The 22155-nt window shown below is 43.1% G+C and overlaps 1 protein-coding gene across 7 annotated transcripts in view; it reads right to left on the bottom strand.

Moving 5' to 3' along the window:
* mef2d (myocyte enhancer factor 2D) overlaps positions 1-22155 on the bottom strand; it is a 127241-nt gene that overhangs the window by 35661 nt on the left and 69425 nt on the right. For 6 of the 7 annotated variants that reach the window (XM_031890603.1, XM_031890605.1, XM_031890606.1 and 3 more), the window contains 1 exon segment: positions 7153-7394. In XM_031890603.1, the coding sequence (XP_031746463.1) occupies positions 7153-7206 (54 nt within the window). In that variant the 5' untranslated portion in view covers positions 7207-7394. 7 annotated transcript variants of the gene reach the window in all.

Here is a 22155-nt window from a genome sequence, read left to right on the forward strand (position 1 = left end):
ACCTCAACAGGCTCCGGGCAGAAGGGAAATTCCTATAACCAGATGTAAAGGGGAAGAATATAATATAAAGGGCAAATATACCCCAACGTTCCCTCCCAATTGACACACATGGCTTCCTAGCGATAACCGGCAGACCCGTGAGTGGACAGGCAGGGTAACATAGTAAGTTAGGTTGAAAAAAGACATACGTCCATCACGTTCAACCATAATGCCTATATATAACCTGCCTAACTGCTAGTTGATCCAGACAAAGGCGAAAAACCCCCATCTGAGCAAGTAATATGGCAGCTCCCATTTCAAATCTATATTTTCTCCAGGCAGAGTTTCCCTTTAACCTCATGCTCCATTTTTTTTCCCCAGGCTGGAAACTAAGTTTTCTTTCCTTTCGATCTTTATTAGTCACTTCATTGCTATTTCATGCGCGCCGGCGGCAGCCAAGAGTCGAAAGTGTTCAGCCATGTTCAATATTGACCTGGCATTGCTAAGGTCCACGCAGGGCCCCGAATGCAAGCTCCCGAGGCAGGAAACGTTCTACTGGTTGTTAATAATGTTTGAGGAGCTGGAGCAGCGATTGCCACTGAAGGCCTCGTTCACGGCCGAGTGTGGGGATTTTCCTATTAGAGCGCAAGTACAATAATCACTAGCGCTTCTGTGCGGAAACAAGCAGATAATGGAAAATCCAGCCGCCGTGCCATTCTCTAGGCCCAGTTTTGTCCAAAGCACTCGTCAGCCTATTCTGTGTAATAAACTGGAAACCATCTGGGAGTACTGCTGCCTGTAGAACCCAGCCTGTGGAGAATGAGTAAGGGAAGCAATATGGCAGCTCTTGACCCTATGTATAATGATTTGTCTATGTGCACATTCATTTACACTTAATAGTGGCTTCTTCTAGTAAAGTATTATACATGGAATTGGCACTGTATTTATCCTGTTGTGGGTTCTGGGGTATTATACATGGAATTGGCACTGTATTTATCCTGCTGTGGGTTCTGGGGTATTATACATGGAATTGGTGCTGTATTTATCCTGCTGTGGGTTCTGGGGTATTATACATGGAATTGGCACTGTATTTATCCTGCTGTGGGTTCTGGGGTATTATACATGGAATTGGCACTGTATTTATCCTGCTGTGGGTTCTGGGGTATTATCCATGGAATTGGCACTGTATTTATCCTGCTGTGGGTTCTGGGGTATTATACATGGAATTGGCACTGTATTTATCCTGCTGTGGGTTCTGGGGTATTATACATGGAATTGGCACTGTATTTATCCTGCTGTGGGTTCTGGGGTATTATACATGGAATTGGCACTGTATTTATCCTGCTGTGGGTTCTGGGGTATTATACATGGAATTGGCACTGTATTTATCCTGCTGTGGGTTCTGGGGTATTATACATGGAATTGGCACTGTATTTATCCTGCTGTGGGTTCTGGGGTATTATCCATGGAATTGGCACTGTATTTATCCCGCTGTGGGTTCTGGGGTATTATACATGGAATTGGCACTGTATTTATCCTGCTGTGGGTTCTGGGGTATTATCCATGGAATTGGCACTGTATTTATCCTGCTGTGTGTTCTGGGGTATTATACATGGAATTGGCACTGTATTTATCCTGCTGTGTGTTCTGGGGTATTATACATGGAATTGGCACTGTATTTATCCTGCTGTGGGTTCTGGGGTATTATACATGGAATTGGCACTGTATTTATCCTGCTGTGGGTTCTGGGGTATTATACATGGAATTGGCACTGTATTTATCCTGCTGTGGGTTCTGGGGTATTATATATGGAATTGGCACTGTATTTATCCTGCCGTGTGTTCTGGGGTATTATACATGGAACTGGCACTGTATTTATCCTGCCATGTGTTCTGGGGTATTATACATGGAATTGGCACTGTATTTATCCTGCTGTGTGTTCTGGGGTATTATACATGGAATTGGCACTGTATTTATCCTGCTGTGGGTTCTGGGGTATTATACATGGAATTGGCACTGTATTTATCCTGCTGTGGGTTCTGGGGTATTATACATGGAATTGGCACTATATTTATCCTGCTGTGTGTTCTGGGGTATTATACATGGAATTGGCACTGTATTTATCCTGCTGTGGGTTCTGGGGTATTATACATGGAATTGGCACTGTATTTATCCTGCTGTGGGTTCTGGGATATTATACATGGAATTGGCACTGTATATATCCTGCTGTGTGTTCTGGGGTATTATACATGGAATTGGCACTGTATTTATCCTGCTGTGTGTTCTGGGGTATTATACATGGAATTGGCACTGTATTTATCCTGCTGTGGGTTCTGGGGTATTATACATGGAATTGGCACTGTATATATCCTGCTGTGGGTTCTGGGATATTATACATGGAACTGGCGCTGTATTTATTCTGCTGTGGGTTCTGGGGTATTATCCATGGAATTGGCACTGTATTTATCTGCTGTGGGTTCTGGGGTATTATACATGGAATTGGCACTGTATTTATCCTGCTGTGGGTTCTGGGGTATTATACATGGAATTGGCACTGTATTTATCCTGCTGTGGGTTCTGGGGTATTATACATGGAATTGGCACTGTATTTATCCTGCTGTGGGTTCTGGGGTATTATACATGGAATTGGCACTGTATTTATCCTGCTGTGGGTTCTGGGGTATTATACATGCCCTCTGACTATGAGTTTCCCTTTCAATGCCCCAAGATATGTGCATTTTAGATGTTCTTAGAACAGCAAAATTCCTCTGTACTGATCACTTCTTGTTCTGTAAAACAGGAACCTTTTGCTGGCTTCCTATTGTAAGGCAACTCTACACACAATGAAGTGTTAGCCCCGCTTCACAAATCAGACTCACACAGGAGGCAAATGCACTTGGGCTGGAGCTTCCATGTAAGCACATAAGTGTGATTGGTGCTATGTCTGCCTGCTGCTATAATGCCATTTCCATCAAGGATGCTTTGGTTAAGTCTGTTTACATTCACCTCTCCTTGGCCCTGCACTGCTACTTCCTGTATGCTCCCGATGAATGAGGCCAAACAGGAAGAGAGCGATAGCAGAAACGTAGGACATGAATAATAGGAATCCCAGCAGTTGTAGGGGGGTAACTGTGACAATGACAACACATGGCCGACAGCTGTCAGGGTATGTTGGGAGTTGTAGTTTGACAACTGGAGGTTTATGGGCTTTGTATTAGGAACAACAGAACGGGAAACCTTAGACACGGCCTGTAAAAGATTTAAAGTGGTTTTCTTGTGTTTTACAATGTTGTGGCAGCTGCCAGCGATGCCAGTGGCACTGGAGCCAGACTGGGCGATCTCAGTATGGCTGCCGCAGCATGGCATTGAGTGCGGAGATTTATTAGATTTCTGGGGGGTTTAAAATTCCATCGGGCAAGGACAGTATCAACTACAGAGTGGTACGGTCCTCGCCCAATGGGATAGTCCAGCCTGTCCAACAGATACTGGGCATGATGGGATCCTGTGTGTGTGTCCAAAGGATATATAATAATACTGAAATGTTAATATCATACATAGTTTTCTTTGGAGCCCTGAGGGACATAACAAGCCCTTGGAGGGCCACCTCTATTAGGGGCATCACACAGGAAGCCACACATATGGCAACACAATTAGCATGCAGTAAACAACACTGGGCTGTCTAACAACTCCCAGGCAGCTAACGAAGGACATCTTGAACCCATTTGAGAGTTCTATCAAATGCCTTCGCTTGGCAGATTTGCCTTTAACCCTGTCCCCCCCCTCCCTGAGGGCATATTAGAGATTAATAGCTTCCAGAAGCAACTCATGATAACCTGCTTTGTCTAGAAAGGGTTAAAAGCCCCTCAGCCTATTAAAGGATCAATATGGCCACCACGTTACCTAGGTAATTAGCGTAAACTCCAGGGGCCTATAACTGTCCCATCCAATCGGTAAAATGTCCGCATCAGACTAATGTTCCAAATAAACAAGAAATAAGAAATGATTGGCTCTGGGATCATTTGGGCTCCCAAGATACTCTGATTTTTTCCCACTGATTCCAGTCCCTTTTGGGAAATGGGCAATTATTTCCCCATCAGCTCTGGAAGACTTATTTTTTTTTATGAGCCAACAAAAAAAATGACCACCGGGGTCACAGAATATCTCAGGCACTTGGACCTGTTCACATTGCTATCACCACGCATATCCCAGAAGGCTTGGCTCACAGGACAAAGATGGAGGACAGTTCAGCTCCAGATGATTGTCGGCCTACAACTCCAAATAATACAAATAAAGACTGGGACATAGCGGCCATCTTTAGCTTTACTTCTCACAGCAGTTTTGTGCTGCTATTATGACCCCCTAAGACTGCTTTGCCTTTAGTAACACAGCCAAGATGGTCTCTATTATCTGGATCAGGTTTCTAGGTTGACTGGTTCTTGTTCCAAACCAACCCCGCTGTACTCCATCATTACAAAGAAGCAGCAACTTCTGCAGCTTTCTCTGGCTTATGTAATCAAAGGGCTGAGCTTGATGAATGTGTGTCTTTAGTTATCTGTAACTACTATGTATGTACAATATAATATATGATCTGGAGCAGACACTTTCCCATGGTACTTAATTAGCGTGGGAATGCAGTCAAGTTCCCCCCCATGGGATGAGCCATAATAGCCAGAGTGAGGGTTGTTTTTGTACATACCTTGCCAGGGGTGAAATGTGAAAGAAGAAGCAGCAATTTTAGCTTTGCACCGTTTGCCCAATGACCCAGGAAGTGAAAACACAACTCCCAGAACCACTGGACAGACAACAGACCGATGCAGTTTAACAAGAACAGACTGAAGAACCCTGGACCCAGAGCCAGTTTACTTGTGCTGAGGGCCTGCCCTGGCCCTGGGTCCAATGGAAAAACTCCATTAGCTATGGATGGTCCTCGTGGATTTTTAGATCTTCCCAACTGATATCTGCCTGATTTTCAGCCAGCAGGTCTGTCAGTGTGACCCATACATAGGCCAATAAGCTGCCAATTTGGTTGGGAGTTGTCAGCTTCTTTACTGTAGTCATGATAGCCCATTGTGCCTGTGATAGGAACAGCCCCCACTAGAGGCTAATATTCAGCTGTTACTGTAGGCAATAATGCCTTATTATGTTCACTGCTGCTGAGCCTCTAATATAAGCCCCGCTAGGCTATCATGCCTACTGCTTTATTATCCTTATTAAACCTCTACTATTCCCCGCTAAGGTAAACTGGAGAGGCCTCTGATGGGTTTTATTACTTCCTCTGGATCATCACCAGTCGCTTAAGCTGACCATACACGTTCAGATTTTAGTTGTCTAACGACAAACATTTGGATATAAATCGTATGTTTTAATCTAAAACTAACATTCAAATTGAAATTGTAGGGTGAAAGCCATTAATAACTGGCAGACAATCGTGCTAAAGCTGTGCCCCACAAATACACTGCAGGCCCTCCATGGATTTTGTCAGATGCACAGACATTATCGTTACTGCACAGATATTATCGCTATCTGTTGGAAATTCTAACCTGTGCGACTGACTAAATGACTGATAGCCGTGGAATGAAAATTGTCAGGATGATAATTCAGAGCCCACACGTGGCCTAAAAATCGATTATATCTGTGTGTGTATGGCCAGCTTTACATATAAAAGGCTAAACTTGATGGACAAGTTGTTACTATGTGCACTGCTTTTCCTATTATCCCCACTTCTACTACAGGCACTACTTCTCTAAACTTTTCGATTATCCACACAGCTACAATAGTCACTACTTTGCCATTATACTCACTGCTACTACAGGCCAACTATGCTATTATCCTGACTTGTACTATAGGCACTACTTTGCTATTACCCTCACTTGTACTATAGGCACTACTTTGCTATTACCCTCACTTGTACTATAGGCACTACTTTGCTATTACCCTCACTTGTACTATAGGCACTACTTTGCTATTATCCTCACTTGTACTATAGGCACTACTTTGCTATTATCCTTACTTGTACTATAGGCACTACTTTGCTATTACCCTCACTTGTACTATAGGCACTACTTTGCTATTACCCTCACTTGTACTATAGGCACTACTTTGCTATTACCCTCACTTGTACTATAGGCACTACTTTGCTATTACCCTCACTTGTACTATAGGCACTACTTTGCTATTACCCTCACTTGTACTATAGGCACTACTTTGCTATTACCCTCACTTGTACTATAGGCACTACTTTGCTATTACCCTCACTTGTACTATAGGCACTACTTTGCTATTATCCTTACTTGTACTATAGGCACTACTTTGCTATTACCCTCACTTGTACTATAGGCACTACTTTGCTATTACCCTCACTTGTACTATAGGCACTACTTTGCTATTACCCTCACTTGTACTATAGGCACTACTTTGCTATTACCCTCACTTGTACTATAGGCACTACTTTGCTATTACCCTCACTTGTACTATAGGCACTACTTTGCTATTACCCTCACTTGTACTATAGGCACTACTTTGCTATTACCCTCACTTGTACTATAGGCACTACTTTGCTATTACCCTCACTTGTACTATAGGCACTACTTTGCTATTATCCTTACTTGTACTATAGGCACTACTTTGCTATTACCCTCACTTGTACTATAGGCACTACTTTGCTATTACCCTCACTTGTACTATAGGCACTACTTTGCTATTACCCTCACTTGTACTATAGGCACTACTTTGCTATTACCCTCACTTGTACTATAGGCACTACTCTGCTATTATCCTCACTGCTGCTATAGGCACTACTTTGCTATTATCCTCACTTGTACTATAGGCACTACTCTGCTATTATCCTCACTGCTGCTATAGGCACTACAATTCTATATTCCCTAGTGCAAGCAGAGGTGCCACAGTGCTACCTGCACAAAAAGAAGAGGTGTGAGTAGCATTACTGAGCCTATGCACTACTGCTGATGTTTTTAGTCCCAATATCAGAGCCCCCCTAACAGAAACAAATATTGCACAACTTTCTACTAAGTTTCAGAAACCTCTACATACCCTGCTGTTATTACTGCGCAATACACAAGCCATTTCATTGGTGGGCATCCAACAAGAAACAAAACATACACCAGACAATGGTGACTTTATATATATATATATATCCCCCAGCCGGTCACTAACCTGTCGGTTCCGTTCATCTGTGATCCTCTGAATCTGGATCTTTTTCCTCCCCATGATTCCTGAACAATCCTCACCGACCAGCGAAGACCTTGCGGCGAATGGGTTCCCGTGTTTGACCCCCCTCCTCCTGCTTTCTCACAATGCGTTCATGAAATAATTGAAAACGAGCCCCCTTTTTCCCCTTCAGTTCATGTTATTCTCCCGCTGGTTCCAGATGTTCTGAAAGCTTTCGGCCGGCTTCACTACGAGAGCGAGGGTGGGGGGAAGAGAGAGAGAGAAAAAGCATGTGAAAAAACATGTTTCCCATCAGAGAGAGTTCAGCCTTGTTAAATTGTATCCCCCCGAGGATAATAACCTCCAATCCATGCACATTGTTCTACTGTAACTGCTCTCCCCAAAGCCTCTTTAACAGTTTCAAATCAATCATCTATTATCAGTCTGATTAACTCACACATACATTGCGCTGACGGGGACGCACTTATACAATATTCTTGCCCCCCTCTGCCCCTAATAGGCACAATTCTGTTTATTCGGGGTTTCAAAAAAGCTGAATAAACCTCTTTACACACATACGATCTCAGCAACAAGAGTTTTCTAAATGAATTTCATGTTGGTTTTAAAGGGGAAGTTAAAATTAAAAATAACTCTTAGAATGCTGAAGGCATTAAAGTCTAAGAAAGTTGCATTCAGGCGTCAGTTTGTTTGTTTTGTGGTTTGTTTCAGCAATGTTTTTGTTCCGTATAGCTCAGGCTTCTGTTGTTGTTATGTGGCTCCTAGAGCTAAAAATATAAAAAAAACAATTATTTGTAGTTTCACTGTAGGTTCACTGATTGTGGATCACAAGAAAGAATCTGGGGTTTGAATCTCACCACAAATATATGGGATATAGAGTGCGGGAGAAATGTCGGATTGTAAGCTCCGTGTGGGCAGGGTTTGCTCTGATGGATTAAGCTTGCTCTATGGAATATACCAGTACTAATTTACACAAATAATGGACAGTTATATCATCGAATATACAAAAATACATGTAAAATTAAGACTAAGGAAAAAATCTGCAAAATGCAATGTCAACTTCCCCTTTAAAGGAACTACAAAATCAGTTCCTTTTGCCTTTATATGGGCACAGAACAGTGACTGCTAATATCCTTATCATTTACAGTAGGGGGTACATTATCCCTTATAATAAATGAGTGATACTCAGAGTTCCCTGTATAACTCAGCCTGCAGCCTTGTGCCTTTATATGGGCACAGAACAGTGACTGCTAATATCCTTATCATTTACAGTAGGGGGTACATTATCCCTTATAATACATGAGTGATACTCAGAGTTCCCTGTATAACTCAGCCTGCAGCCTTGTGCCTTTATATGGGCACAGAACCCCTCAGTGACTGCTAATATCCTTATCATTTACAGTAGGGGGTACATTATCCCTTATAATACATGAGTGATACTCAGAGTTCCCTGTATAACTCAGCCTGCAGCCTTGTGCCTTTATATGGGCACAGAACCCCTCAGTGACTGCTAATATCCTTATCATTTACAGTAGGGGGTACATTATCCCTTATAATACATGAGTGATACTCAGAGTTCCCTGTATAACTCAGCCTGCAGCCTTGTGCCTTTATATGGGCACAGAACCCCTCAGTGACTGCTAATATCCTTATCATTTACAGTAGGGGGTACATTATCCCTTATAATACATGAGTGATACTCAGAGTTCCCTGTATAACTCAGCCTGCAGCCTTGTGCCTTTATATGGGCACAGAACCCCTCAGTGACTGCTAATATCCTTATCATTTACAGTAGGGGGTACATTATCCCTTATAATACATGAGTGATACTCAGAGTTCCCTGTATAACTCAGCCTGCAGCCTTGTGCCTTTATATGGTCACAGAACCCCTCAGTGACTTTTAATATCCTTATCATTTACAGTAGGGGGTACATTATCCCTTATAATACATGAGTGATACTCAGAGTTCCCTGTATAACTCAGCCTTAGAAAGACTGCAAATCAAAGCGGTTTCTCAGTGATAAAGTTGCTGTTGCAGTGAGTGGGCGGGTGGGGTCTGGGCTGAAGCTTTGGACTGTGAAGCAAAACAGGAAGTTTTCTTTGTTGCCCTGAGCGTATGAATGAGTCACGGCATTATCATGACAGCGTGCGTGGTTGGCCGCGTGTGTGTGCGTGGCGACGGGGGGACAGCCAAGGAACACCAGGGCCGCGCCGTCTCCATCAATTGTTCCGAGCTTTTCGGGCCTATTGTTTGGCGGGCAGGAATTTTACACTTGTTGTGTCCCAAAAATAGCCAAGGCCGGTTTATAAATAGCCGGCCCCATGTAGATTCTCAGGCCAGGAAAAGATGAAGTAGGAGGGGTGGGAGAAACAAAAGAAAGAGAAAAAAAAAAAGTTGGAAGAGGACGGATTCCCGAAATGTGTTTTGGAAAAGCAGCTGGTCCAGATTTGTGAGCGTGGAGTTAAAGCAGCAGCGCTTTCTTACCCAGAGGGAAATAATCAGTCCCACGTGCTAAGGGACACACAATCCTACACTGTATATACACACAGACAGCAACACTGAGGGGCCAGAAATACTACAATGGCTAGAATCTCAGCCATAAAGCAGGGCAGGACTGCTGCTTACAGTGGGGGGGATCAGTTAGGATCTGTGCCACTGTGACAGAATGCTCTGTTATACAGATAGCTAGAATCTCAGCCATAAAGCAGGGCAGGACTGCTGCTTACAATGGGGGGGATCAGATAGGATCTGTGCCACTGTGACAGAATGCTCTGTTATACAGATAGCTAGAATCTCAGCCATAAAGCAGGGCAGGACTGCTGCTTACAACGGGGGGATCAGATAGGATCTGTGCCACTGTGACAGAATGCTCTGTTATACAGATAGCTAGAATCTCAGCCATAAAGCAGGGCAGGACTGCTGCTTACAATGGGGGGATCAGATAGGATCTGTGCCACTGTGACAGAATGCTCTGTTATACAGATAGCTAGAATCTCAGCCATAAAGCAGGGCAGGACTGCTGCTTACAATGGGGGGGATCAGATAGGATCTGTGCCACTGTGACAGAATGCTCTGTTATACAGATAGCTAGAATCTCAGCCATAAAGCAGGGCAGGACTGCTGCTTACAATGGGGGGGATCAGATAGGATCTGTGCCACTGTGACAGAATGCTCTGTTATACAGATAGCTAGAATCTCAGCCATAAAGCAGGGCAGGACTGCTGCTTACAATGGGGGGGATCAGATAGGATCTGTGCCACTGTGACAGAATGCTCTGTTATACAGATAGCTAGAATTTCAGCCATAAAGCAGGGCAGGACTGCTGCTTACAATGGGGGGGGATCAGATAGGATCTGTGCCACTGTGACAGAATGCTCTGTTATACAGATAGCTAGAATCTCAGCCATAAAGCAGGGCAGGACTGCTGCTTACAATGGGGGGGATCAGTTAGGATCTGTGCCACTGTGACAGAATGCTCTGTTATACAGATAGCTAGAATCTCAGCCATAAAGCAGGGCAGGACTGCTGCTTACAATGGGGGGGATCAGTTAGGATCTGTGCCACTGTGACAGAATGCTCTGTTATACAGATAGCTAGAATCTCAGCCATAAAGCAGGGCAGGACTGCTGCTTACAATGGGGGGATCAGATAGGATCTGTGCCACTGTGACAGAATGCTCTGTTATACAGATAGCTAGAATCTCAGCCATAAAGCAGGGCAGGACTGCTGCTTACAATGGGGGGGATCAGATAGGATCTGTGCCACTGTGACAGAATGCTCTGTTATACAGATAGCTAGAATCTCAGTCATAAAGCAGGGCAGGACTGCTGCTTACAATGGGGGGGATCAGATAGGATCTGTGCCACTGTGACAGAATGCTCTGTTATACAGATAGCTAGAATCTCAGCCATAAAGCAGGGCAGGACTGCTGCTTACAATGGGGGGGGGATCAGATAGGATCTGTGCCACTGTGACAGAATGCTCTGTTATACAGATAGCTAGAATCTCAGCCATAAAGCAGGGCAGGACTGCTGCTTACAATGGGGGGGATCAGTTAGGATCTGTGCCACTGTGACAGAATGCTCTGTTATACAGATAGCTAGAATCTCAGCCATAAAGCAGGGCAGGACTGCTGCTTACAATGGGGGGATCAGATAGGATCTGTGCCACTGTGACAGAATGCTCTGTTATACAGATAGCTAGAATCTCAGCCATAAAGCAGGGCAGGACTGCTGCTTACAATGGGGGGGATCAGATAGGATCTGTGCCACTGTGACAGAATGCTCTGTTATACAGATAGCTAGAATCTCAGCCATAAAGCAGGGCAGGACTGCTGCTTACAATATGGGGGGATGAAACATGGTAAATGGAAGCAACATGCCAGCTGCTGTGCCGTGCCCTAACCCGGGCCTGATCTCCCCTCCATACTTCAAGCAGGCGGTCTGATCTTTTAATATGCATGATCTCTTGACAATAAATGAGTGTAGCTGGCGCATTAGCGCGAGTGTTGGAATTCACAAGAACACACATTCACGGCTGCAGTGTGTCTAATTATGTCTGCGCTGCCCCATCTGCTAATTAAAAATCTGCAGTTCTATCTTTAGCTGGGAAAGAAGGAGAAGGAGAAGAAGGAAAAAACACCCCAGCACTACCTGAGGGTTGGAAGGAGACAGAGAGAAAATCACACCGGTGCCTTTATTAGCGTGGGATGGTTTAATAGTCCAATTCTTCATCACTCTCGCTGTGGGAGGCAGAGACTTAACCCTTTCCCTGCTAGAATGCAGCACGGCGGGCAAGCTCTCACGTATGTACTGGCTGGGAATGCTGGGAGATGCCCTTAGGGTGCCATGATGGGGTGCCAGAGGGGCAGTATTAGGGCAACACACTACTCACTTATCCGGAACACTTGGGGCCTGGGCACTTATGGGTAACATTTATAATCTGGAGAACTGAGGCTACCAAATCTATTAAAGTGCCATAATCTGCCCCAACTGTGCCTAAACACAGCACTGATGGCAATACCCTCGTACCAATACCCGAAATGTATATGTGTCTATTACTAACATCACAAAGGGCAATTATTCAGAAGAAACCACATTTTTACTACTCTTCCGCTTGCACACTTTATAATAAGGAAGCCTCAGTTTGCAAACCCTTACATTCAGGTAATAGCATCCAACTGTGAACTTTTTTATTCAGGGAGAAACCACATTTGAACACTTATATATAAAGAAAATAACATCCTTTTGCACATGTTTATATTCAGCAAGAATCCTCCTTTTATAATCAGGAAGAAATTTCCTTTTGCACATATTTATTTTCAGGATATAGAATCCTTTTGCACACTTTTATAAGTAAGCAAAATACCTCCTTTGCTCACTTAGGAAATAGCTTCTTTTTGCACACTTTTATATTGAGGAAGCAGCCTCCTTTCACACACTTATGTACATAGGAAATAGCCTCCTTTCACACACACTTATCTATATAGGAAATAGCCTCCTTTTGCACACATATCTATATAGGTAGTAGCCTCATTTTGCACACTTATCTATATAGGTAGCCTCATTTTGCACTCATATCTATATAGGTAGTAGCCTCCTTTTGCACTCATATCCATATAGGTAGTAGCCGCCTTTTGCACTCATATCTATATAGGTAGTAGCCTCATTTTGCACACTTATCTATATAGGTAGCCTAATTTTGCACTCATATCTATATAGGTAGTAGCCTCCTTTTGCACTCATATCTATATAGGTAGTAGCTTCCTTTTGCACTCATATCCATATAGGTAGTAGCCGCCTTTTGCACTCATATCTATATAGGTAGTAGCCTCATTTTGCACACTTATCTATATAGGTAGCCTCATTTTGCACTCATATCTATATAGGTAGTAGCCTCCTTTTGCACTCATATCCATATAGGTAGTAGCCGCCTTTTGCACTCATATCTATATAGGTAGTAGCCTCCTTTTGCACACTAATCTATATAGGTAGTAGCCTCCTTTTGCACACATTGCTTCCTGGCCACAAATTTCTGTTTCAGTATCAGCCAATGCAGAGAGCTACAAGCCCATCTGGTTATATACAAGAGAAATCTAATAATACCAGCACATAATCCATCCCATTATGGAAACCTTTTTCATATTTATCTGCGCTACAACATGCTTTTTCGATCAAGCGCCTCTCATTATGTAGTGTTACTGTCCTTTATTTAATAACGGAGGATGAATCCTAGACTGAACTCGGCATCCCATAAATTTTCGTTGGCCCGGACCTGCTCCCTTTTCTTGCCGACCATTTATTGGGTCTCTGAAACCGCTGTTTATTTTCCCGAAATATTAATACTGCCTTGGGAAGGGAGGGAGCGGTGGGAATTGCGGAACCCTGCAGGCTGGCCGTGGGCCGTTTATTGCCTGTAGCAGCCAACAAGGGAAAATGGGCTCCGCTGAGCGGACACACTGGCGCTGAGCGCTCTCGTTACTAACCCAGGCCAGGGCTGCTGGAATCTCTCCCCAGACTGAAGACCACAGGTCCCTAACTTGTAAAAACAACAAGCGCCTCTTTCAGTTCCACACCCAAGCCGTGAATGTTATGTGAGGGACTTTGTTTAAAGAAATACACAATTCCTTTTCAGCCGCGGAACACAGGGCTGTTTATCTCATTATAAGAAACAGATTTTCTTTCCTTAAAGGGGAACTTAACACAAAGGTGGATTATTATTTTTTTTACTTCTGAATAGAGTAAATATGACCCGGTGCTCTCATAATTATTAAGTGTTAAAGACTTCCATTTCCAGTAACTTGTAATCATGGTATCTGGCCCAGTCTCTGACTCCATGGTGTATCAGCTAAGCTAACACAAACGCAAAGGGCACTGGGCACAACTGAATGCTTAGATGCCACTTAGTAATGAAAATATAAAGGAATAATGAGAATATAAAGGGAAACTATACCCCAGAATGAATACGTAACCAACAGATCGTTTATATTATATTAAGTGATCTATTAAAGAATCTCACCAACTGGAATATATATATATCAGTAAATATTGCCCCTTAACCTCTCTTTGGCCTGGGCCGCTGCTCAGCACACACAATGGCCAGGCTCTTGGTACTGCCGTAGGCTCCAATGGCTCCTTTGTGCATTGTTCCTCTGCCCTAGACACCCGACCTTTCAGAGGTTGCTCCCCATAGCTCAACCCTGTAACCAACTCCATGTATGTAACCCCCAGATACCTCCTTTCTCCAAGTGTCCAAACTGACTCTCACCCCCCACCACCACCATCCTCCCATATTGTCCTCTGAGCTAACCTTCTACTCTTTAACATCCACCTTTCAACTAAGCTTTGATTATTATTCTTTTGTACAGGTCAAATGGAAAAATGAAATGACGGGTGTAAAATAATACTCATGTTGAAGGGCTTCCCTATGGTTTGTAAAAGCTGCTGCAGATTCTGCCTTGTTTTAAATGGGTCATAATTACATGTGACATTCCTATAACCATATAATGGCTAGGAAGTAAGTCCCAATGGTGTCCGGAGGTTGTGGGATTCTGGGAAGTGTAGTTCAGCCACAAGCTGGAGTATAATAGACATTTACCTATTCAGTCAACACTTGCACTGAGTAAACCCTGATCTGTAATCTTTAGTAGAGTGGTTTTTCCTTACAATTCTAGGCCTTCATAGAGCTGTGGAATGAAATGGTTAAGTCTTAGGCATAAGCCCACGATGCATTGTGACCGCCGTGGTCAAAATGAAAATATATATTTAAACGGATCCATCTCTCATACACAGGTGCCAGGGGAGGCAGGGCAGTGCCACGCACAATAAGGTAATAAGGAGAGAAAATTAAAGTGAATCTATCAAAAGCTGACACTCACAGCGCCAACAAAGCGGCATCAATCACAGCCCTGCTGAGGGCACCTATTTACTCGGCTGATTTCCGGAAGCTGCTTGGAAGGGTCTTGTCTTTCAAATCAGACCAATTACACGGTTGGTTGTGTGTCAATTGATATTGTTGGGATTTACATGTGCAAATTACTGTGATCGCTCGGCAGCAGCGTGCAGCAAGCCTGCCTTATCTGGGCCTGTGCAGCCAACGGGCAGAAATACATCACGCAGCGGCAGCAATTATCTCCTATTCTGCCAGCGGGTCTGGGAGAGGGCAAAATATACCTTTTCCCCTTCAGATATGAAACTAGAAAAATATGGGCCCCACAAAAGAAAAAACTTATTTTGCGAACCGGCCCCCCTGTTTGACTATGAAATTCCAATGTCAAAGTTACTGGAACTCACTTAGTGCTACATTTTTTTACAGGTATGGGGATCCCTTATGCGGAAACACGTTATCCAGAAAGTCCATCTTTCATAGAATCAATAATAAGAAAATAATTCTAATTTTTAAAAATGATTTCCTTTTTCTCTGTAATAATAAAACAGTACCTGTACTTGATCCCAACTAAGATATAATTACCCCTTATTGGGGGCAGAACAGCCCTATTGGGTTTATTTCATGGTTAAATGATTCCCTTTTCTCTGTAATAATAAAACAGTACCTGTACTTGATCCTAACTAAGATATAATTACCCCTTATTGGGGGCAGAACAGCCCTATTGGGTTTATTTAATGGTTAAATGATTCCCTTTTCTCTGTAATAATAAAACAGTACCTGTACTTGATCCCAACTAAGATATAATTACCCCTTATTGGGGGCAGAACAGCCCTATTGGGTTTATTTAATGGTTAAATGATTCCCTTTTCTCTGTAATAATAAAACAGTACCTGTACTTGATCCCAACTAAGATATAATTACCCCTTATTGGGGGCAGAACAGCCCTATTGGGTTTATTTAATGGTTAAATGATTCCCTTTTCTCTGTAATAATAAAACAGTACCTGTACTTGATCCCAACTAAGATATAATTACCCCTTATTGGGGGCAGAACAGCCCTATTGGGTTTATTTCATGGTTAAATGATTCCCTTTTCTCTGTAATAATAAAACAGTACCTGTACTTGATCCCAACTAAGATATAATTACCCCTTATTGGGGGCAGAACAGCCCTATTGGGTTTATTTAATGGTTAAATGATTCCCTTTTCTCTGTAATAATAAAACAGTACCTGTACTTGATCCCAACTAAGATATAATTACCCCTTATTGGGGGCAGAACAGCCCTATTGGGTTTATTTAATGGTTAAATGATTCCCTTTTCTCTGTAATAATAAAACAGTACCTGTACTTGATCCCAACTAAGATATAATTACCCCTTATTGGGGGCAGAACAGCCCTATTGGGTTTATTTCATGGTTAAATGATTCCCTTTTCTCTGTAATAATAAAACAGTACCTGTACTTGATCCCAACTAAGATATAATTACCCCTTATTGGGGGCAGAACAGCCCTATTGGGTTTATTTCATGGTTAAATGATTCCCTTTTCTCTGTAATAATAAAACAGTACCTGTACTTGATCCCAACTAAGATATAATTACCCCTTATTGGGGGCAGAACAGCCCTATTGGGTTTATTTCATGGTTAAATGATTCCCTTTTCTCTGTAATAATAAAACAGTACCTATACTTGATCCCAACTAAGATATAATTACCCCTTATTGGGGGCAGAACAGCCCTATTGGGTTTAATTAATCTTTAAATTATTTTTAAGGTTTGGTGATCCAAATTACGAAAAGATCCCTTATCTGGAAACCCCAGGTCCCAAGCACTGTAGATAACAGATCCCATACCTGTACTTATTATTATTAGCATGTATTTGTAAAGTGCCAAAATATTCCACAGAGGAGTACAATAAATAAGTTTAACATACTTGATACATATTTGTATTTTTTATATATATATATATATATATATATATATATATATATATATATATATATATATATATATATATATGGATGGGAGCTGCCTATTAGACAGCAGTAATAGGGCACAGCTTACTATGGACACAGACCACTGCTTCTGTTTATTTATGAGTGGGGATATTGCTTCCTTATACACTACAATATAAACAGATAGCATATCCCAGCTTATTTGAAGCATAGGAGAGACTCTCCATCTATCTTGCTATACTCGACCTACTTTCTTACCCTTTACACCTATAAGTGCTGCTCCGCAGGGTCCTATTACCTACAGGGCCCTTATCTGGAACAAGTTCTGTTTTCCCCTAAATTTAACGTGAACAGGAAATCTAACAGGGGTACTACCAGCTGTCTGTGGTGGGATCTAGACAACCCAAGGCTACACCGGTTTGGGCCTGGTACAGGCTATGCATGAAGACTGAACATTACTTAGATTGTAAGCTCTGCGGGGCAGGGACCTCCTTCCTACTGTGCCTCATACCACATGGCACTAACACCCTGTGTATTTATAATTATTTATTGTATATATTATAACACTTGTCCTCCCTGTGTGTGTAATTGTGTATATTGTAAGACTGTACAGCGCTGCGTACCCTTGTGGCGCTTTATAAATAAAGTTATACATACGTGCAGTTAAGAGAAGTGCAAGATGGCGGCAGTAAGGACTGGTAAGAATGAGATAATACTGGTGCTGCTAAGAGACACGGCTAAAGAGTGAATAACCGTATGAGAATGGCAAAGGGTATAGAACAGAGAATGGAAACAAAGGAGAGCGCTTATTTGTGTAACACCTCATGTAAACATGGCGGCACAATACCGCAGCCTTGAACTCCCTGTGATTGAAAGAGAGAAAAGCACTGTGGGAAAGAGAACACAGGGAAGCAAAGCTGCCAACAAGCAGCCATACTGTCAGTCTTCCTCTCACAAGAGAAATCTCCCATCCTCCTCCTTGGCAGAGGATTCTGGGAATATCCATCCTGTCACCTATAAAATGGCTGCCGGACACAAGCACAAACCATTAAAGCTCTGGGCCTCCTGTCTCACCAAAGGGTTGCATTCAACTGAAAATTTCCCCTTTGCCCTTGTAAGTAGGCCTCGGCTATGAAATAAGGGTAAGTATTTACGGCTGAAGAACGTAGAACAGAGCATTCCATAATGTGACAGGCCGGGCTGTATTATATCAGGTCAGAGTAAAAGATTTATATTTATAGGTTTCCACGGCAGGAAGTCCTAGTCCTCTGGATATTTACAGATGAAAGAGATAAATCCAGGATGAATTGCCTCCTTCGGAATATCGAAAATGCAGGCAGCCATGGAATTATCACAATGACTTCAAGATCCCAGTTGCTTCCTAGGAAATAGCTTTGGTCGCAGTCACAACTATTATTAGCAAAGTTTTTCAGACATTGTTAGAAAGGAATACAGTTACTTGAGGTGATCCACGTGGGAAATATTATTTCTAATCACGGCCACCCAGCTTCCTACCAAAAACTATTGTGGTTTTCTTTTCTCTTCTTTTCCCAAGCTTTCTTATGGAACCAAGAGCTAATTGCTCTGACACTTTCCCTTGTGAAAAACTGAAATCACCTCAAATATGACTAGACACAGGTTTCAACATGGTCTGCATAAACTCTGACAGTAAGCTGTGTTATTTATAAGCTACAATGTTAGCCATAAAGCAGGGCAGGACTGCTGCTTACAATAGGGATCAGATAGGATCTGTACCACTGTGACAGAATGCTCTGTTATACAGATAGCTAGAATCTCAGCCATAAAGCAGGGCAGGACTGCTGCTTACAATGGGGGGGGGATCAGATAGGATCTGTGCCACTGTGACAGAATGCTCTTTTATACAGATAGCTAGAATCTCAGCCATAAAGCAGGGCAGGACTGCTGCTTACAATGGGGGGGATCAGATAGGATCTGTGCCACTGTGACAGAATGCTCTGTTATACAGATAGCTAGAATCTCAGCCATAAAGCAGGGCAGGACTGCTGCTTACAATGGGGGGGATCAGATAGGATCTGTGCCACTGTGACAGAATGCTCTGTTATACAGATAGCTAGAATCTCAGCCATAAAGCAGGGCAGGACTGCTGCTTACAATGGGGGGGATCAGATAGGATCTGTGCCACTGTGACAGAATGCTCTGTTATACAGATAGCTAGAATCTCAGCCATAAAGCAGGGCAGGACTGCTGCTTACAATGGGGGGGATCAGATAGGATCTGTGCCACTGTGACAGAATGCTCTGTTATACAGATAGCTAGAATCTCAGCCATAAAGCAGGGCAGGACTGCTGCTTACAATGGGGGGGATCAGATAGGATCTGTGCCACTGTGACAGAATGCTCTGTTATACAGATAGCTAGAATCTCAGCCATAAAGCAGGGCAGGACTGCTGCTTACAATGGGGGGATCAGATAGGATCTGTGCCACTGTGACAGAATGCTCTGTTATACAGATAACTAGAATCTCAGACATAAAGCAGGGCAGGACTGCTGCAAGAGTGCACACTATGTTCATGGCCAAATGCCATAATTCTGTATATTTTAAATTTTGTGTTCCTTTTATTAGAGTTGGTTCATACAATGTTTTACATGACTATGTAAACATGTATTATACAAATAAAAAAAAAAATCAGATTAAAAAAAGTTATTTAATCCTTTTATCCCCAGAGCGCTGTGTGTAAATGACTGCTTGCCATGCCATTGGTCTGTGCGCCTAGCTTTCTAATAATCCTATAGAGCAGAGATGTCAAACATAGAATCGCCCAGAGATGAAAATGCTCAATCTAATAAAGGGTAAAATAGCAGACAAGGCTGACAAAAGCCCTGCATCTATCAAGTTCTACCTTGCAAGGATCCTGCTGATACTTCCATTGATCAGAGAGCACTTATACACGAAGGATTTACTTGGCAACGAAACGAAGGAAAGAGGAGAAACAGGCAAACTTATCAGCTCCCGGCCCTGGTTACAAATAACGAGTAATTGCAAAGCCGCTGCCAATAGGAACTGATTATCCAACTCGTTGGAAGTTTTATCTGCCTCCTGGCCAGCGGAGCGGCTCTGCAATCGATGGCCCAGATTAATGCCGTGCAGAGCTTTGTGCTAAGCACAACAGACAAGTAGCTAAAAAGGTTTAAGTGCAATCGATTGTAGGTAACAGGGGGTTTGCTGAGAGAGCGGCTGAGTTTTTATACTTGGGGGACGCTGGGTGTTTTGGGGTCCCCAAGTGAGTTCTAGGCTATTGCTAAATTGTTTTGAACCTTTATTCCCACCTTACAGCTTCATTCATTCTATGATGCCCTTGAGCAGTTATCTTCACTTACTATATCATAGAATGTCCTATTCCCTAGCACCTTTGCAATTGGTCTTCATTAATTATTCTTTCATTTTTATTTATTTGCCTTCCGCTTCTACATCTTTTCAGCTTTCAAATGGGAGAGTCAATGTCCTCAGCAGCCAAAAACCACGGCTCTGCGATCTTACATTTTGTTTTTATTATCGTTACTTTCTAACATTTAGTTAAAATTCTAAACTAGAGAGCCGAGGAACAAAAAGCTAAAGAACTGGAAAAACCACACAACATAAAAAAATGAAGACCAATTGCAAATTATCTCAGAATACGGGTGTCTACATCATACTAAAAGTTGATTTAAAGGTGAACTAACCCTTTACAAGCAATAAAGAGAGCGTACTTGGACAGTATGAGGCATTAATGGGCTTACCTGTGTAGCACAGGAGCATTCCCTGGGGGTGGCCGGCCCGGGGGCTAGTAAGGCTTGTCAGTTGCCAGTTAAGGATGTGTAGCATTGCTTTCCCCAGCAGGAAGGGTAAGTTAGCCTACCAGCCTTCTGCCGGCTTCTTTTGTTTCCCAAGAATCTGACAGTTTCCCCTCCTCGCTCTCCCTCATTCCCAGCGGATGGAGGAAGCCGGCATCCACTCCTAGAAATGTTCCTCTGCCGATTTGGCTTTCTGAACCTCCTAAGCTTCTTTTTCAATTAGGCATTACCTGAACTTAAGACGGGCATGGACAGCCAACGGGGGAAGACGGCTTGACAAGGGGAATCTCCTATTAACCCCCTGGCTGCCGCTTTAACCAGCAGAGAATGTCAGCAAGGAAGCTGAGAGCTGCAGCTGTATATGGGGTCGGAAAGCCTCCCACTGAATGCAAAGAAAGTTCTATGCTGTCTGTTAGGGGATGATTGGGAATAGTGTGAATTTCCACTGGTCACTTCAGTTCTCTCCCTGCTTTGTTTTACGACATCCTTCTGATGGGGGGGCCGCAGTCACTTCCTGTAAGGGCAGGATACACCGGAAATTGACTTCCCTAAGACCCCTGCTCTGGTATAGGCTTAGAGAAATCTGTATTTTGTATCAGGGGGTGCAACAGAGCACTGGGGGGTACACGCCTGGCAGATCTTTACCTCCTCCTGTGTATGGAATTATTAATAACGTTGTTGCCGTAAGGCAAGGTTGCTTCGGATTGGCCAAGCCGGCTCCGGTTTATTGTATATCAGTGCACTGCCACCCTTGGGACGGTCGCTGTACTAGGAGCTCCCAGGAGCAACAGTGTTATTACAGCAGCCTTATTCCTTAGTGTATGTGCCGCTCCCACAGCACTGCCACATCATCTAGCGGGCGGCCAATCAAAAGCGTTGGCGACATTGTCAGCGCAGCCCAGCAAGCACACCGCTAAAGGGCACTAAAGTGGGTAGGCTATTATTTATTTATAATGTGCTTACATGTGTAGGATATACACACACACACATATATATATATATACACAGCTACATCAGAGTATCTGCTATTCCACCAAAGATCTTACAATCTATTTCTCACCAGTTCTTGCCAAACTACATTTCCCAGCATGCCCTGTTAGCAACGGAGATGCTGATATGCTATGATGCATGTTTAAAACTTTCCTTCCTGGTCAGCTCCATGCATATATTACATGTACACATATGTATAAATATAAACATAGATACACACCAACTATTTGTTTACACAAAGCATGTATTTTCACACCATTTTCCCCTCCAGCGTGCCACCGGACCTTGGCAAAGGCTGCCTTCCTCATCCTCCCGTGGGCCCCCATTCCCACCTTATCTTGCTTTACTT

This window comes from Xenopus tropicalis, chromosome 8, assembly GCF_000004195.4.
Source record: "Xenopus tropicalis strain Nigerian chromosome 8, UCB_Xtro_10.0, whole genome shotgun sequence".
Classification (NCBI taxonomy): Eukaryota; Metazoa; Chordata; class Amphibia; order Anura; family Pipidae; genus Xenopus; species Xenopus tropicalis.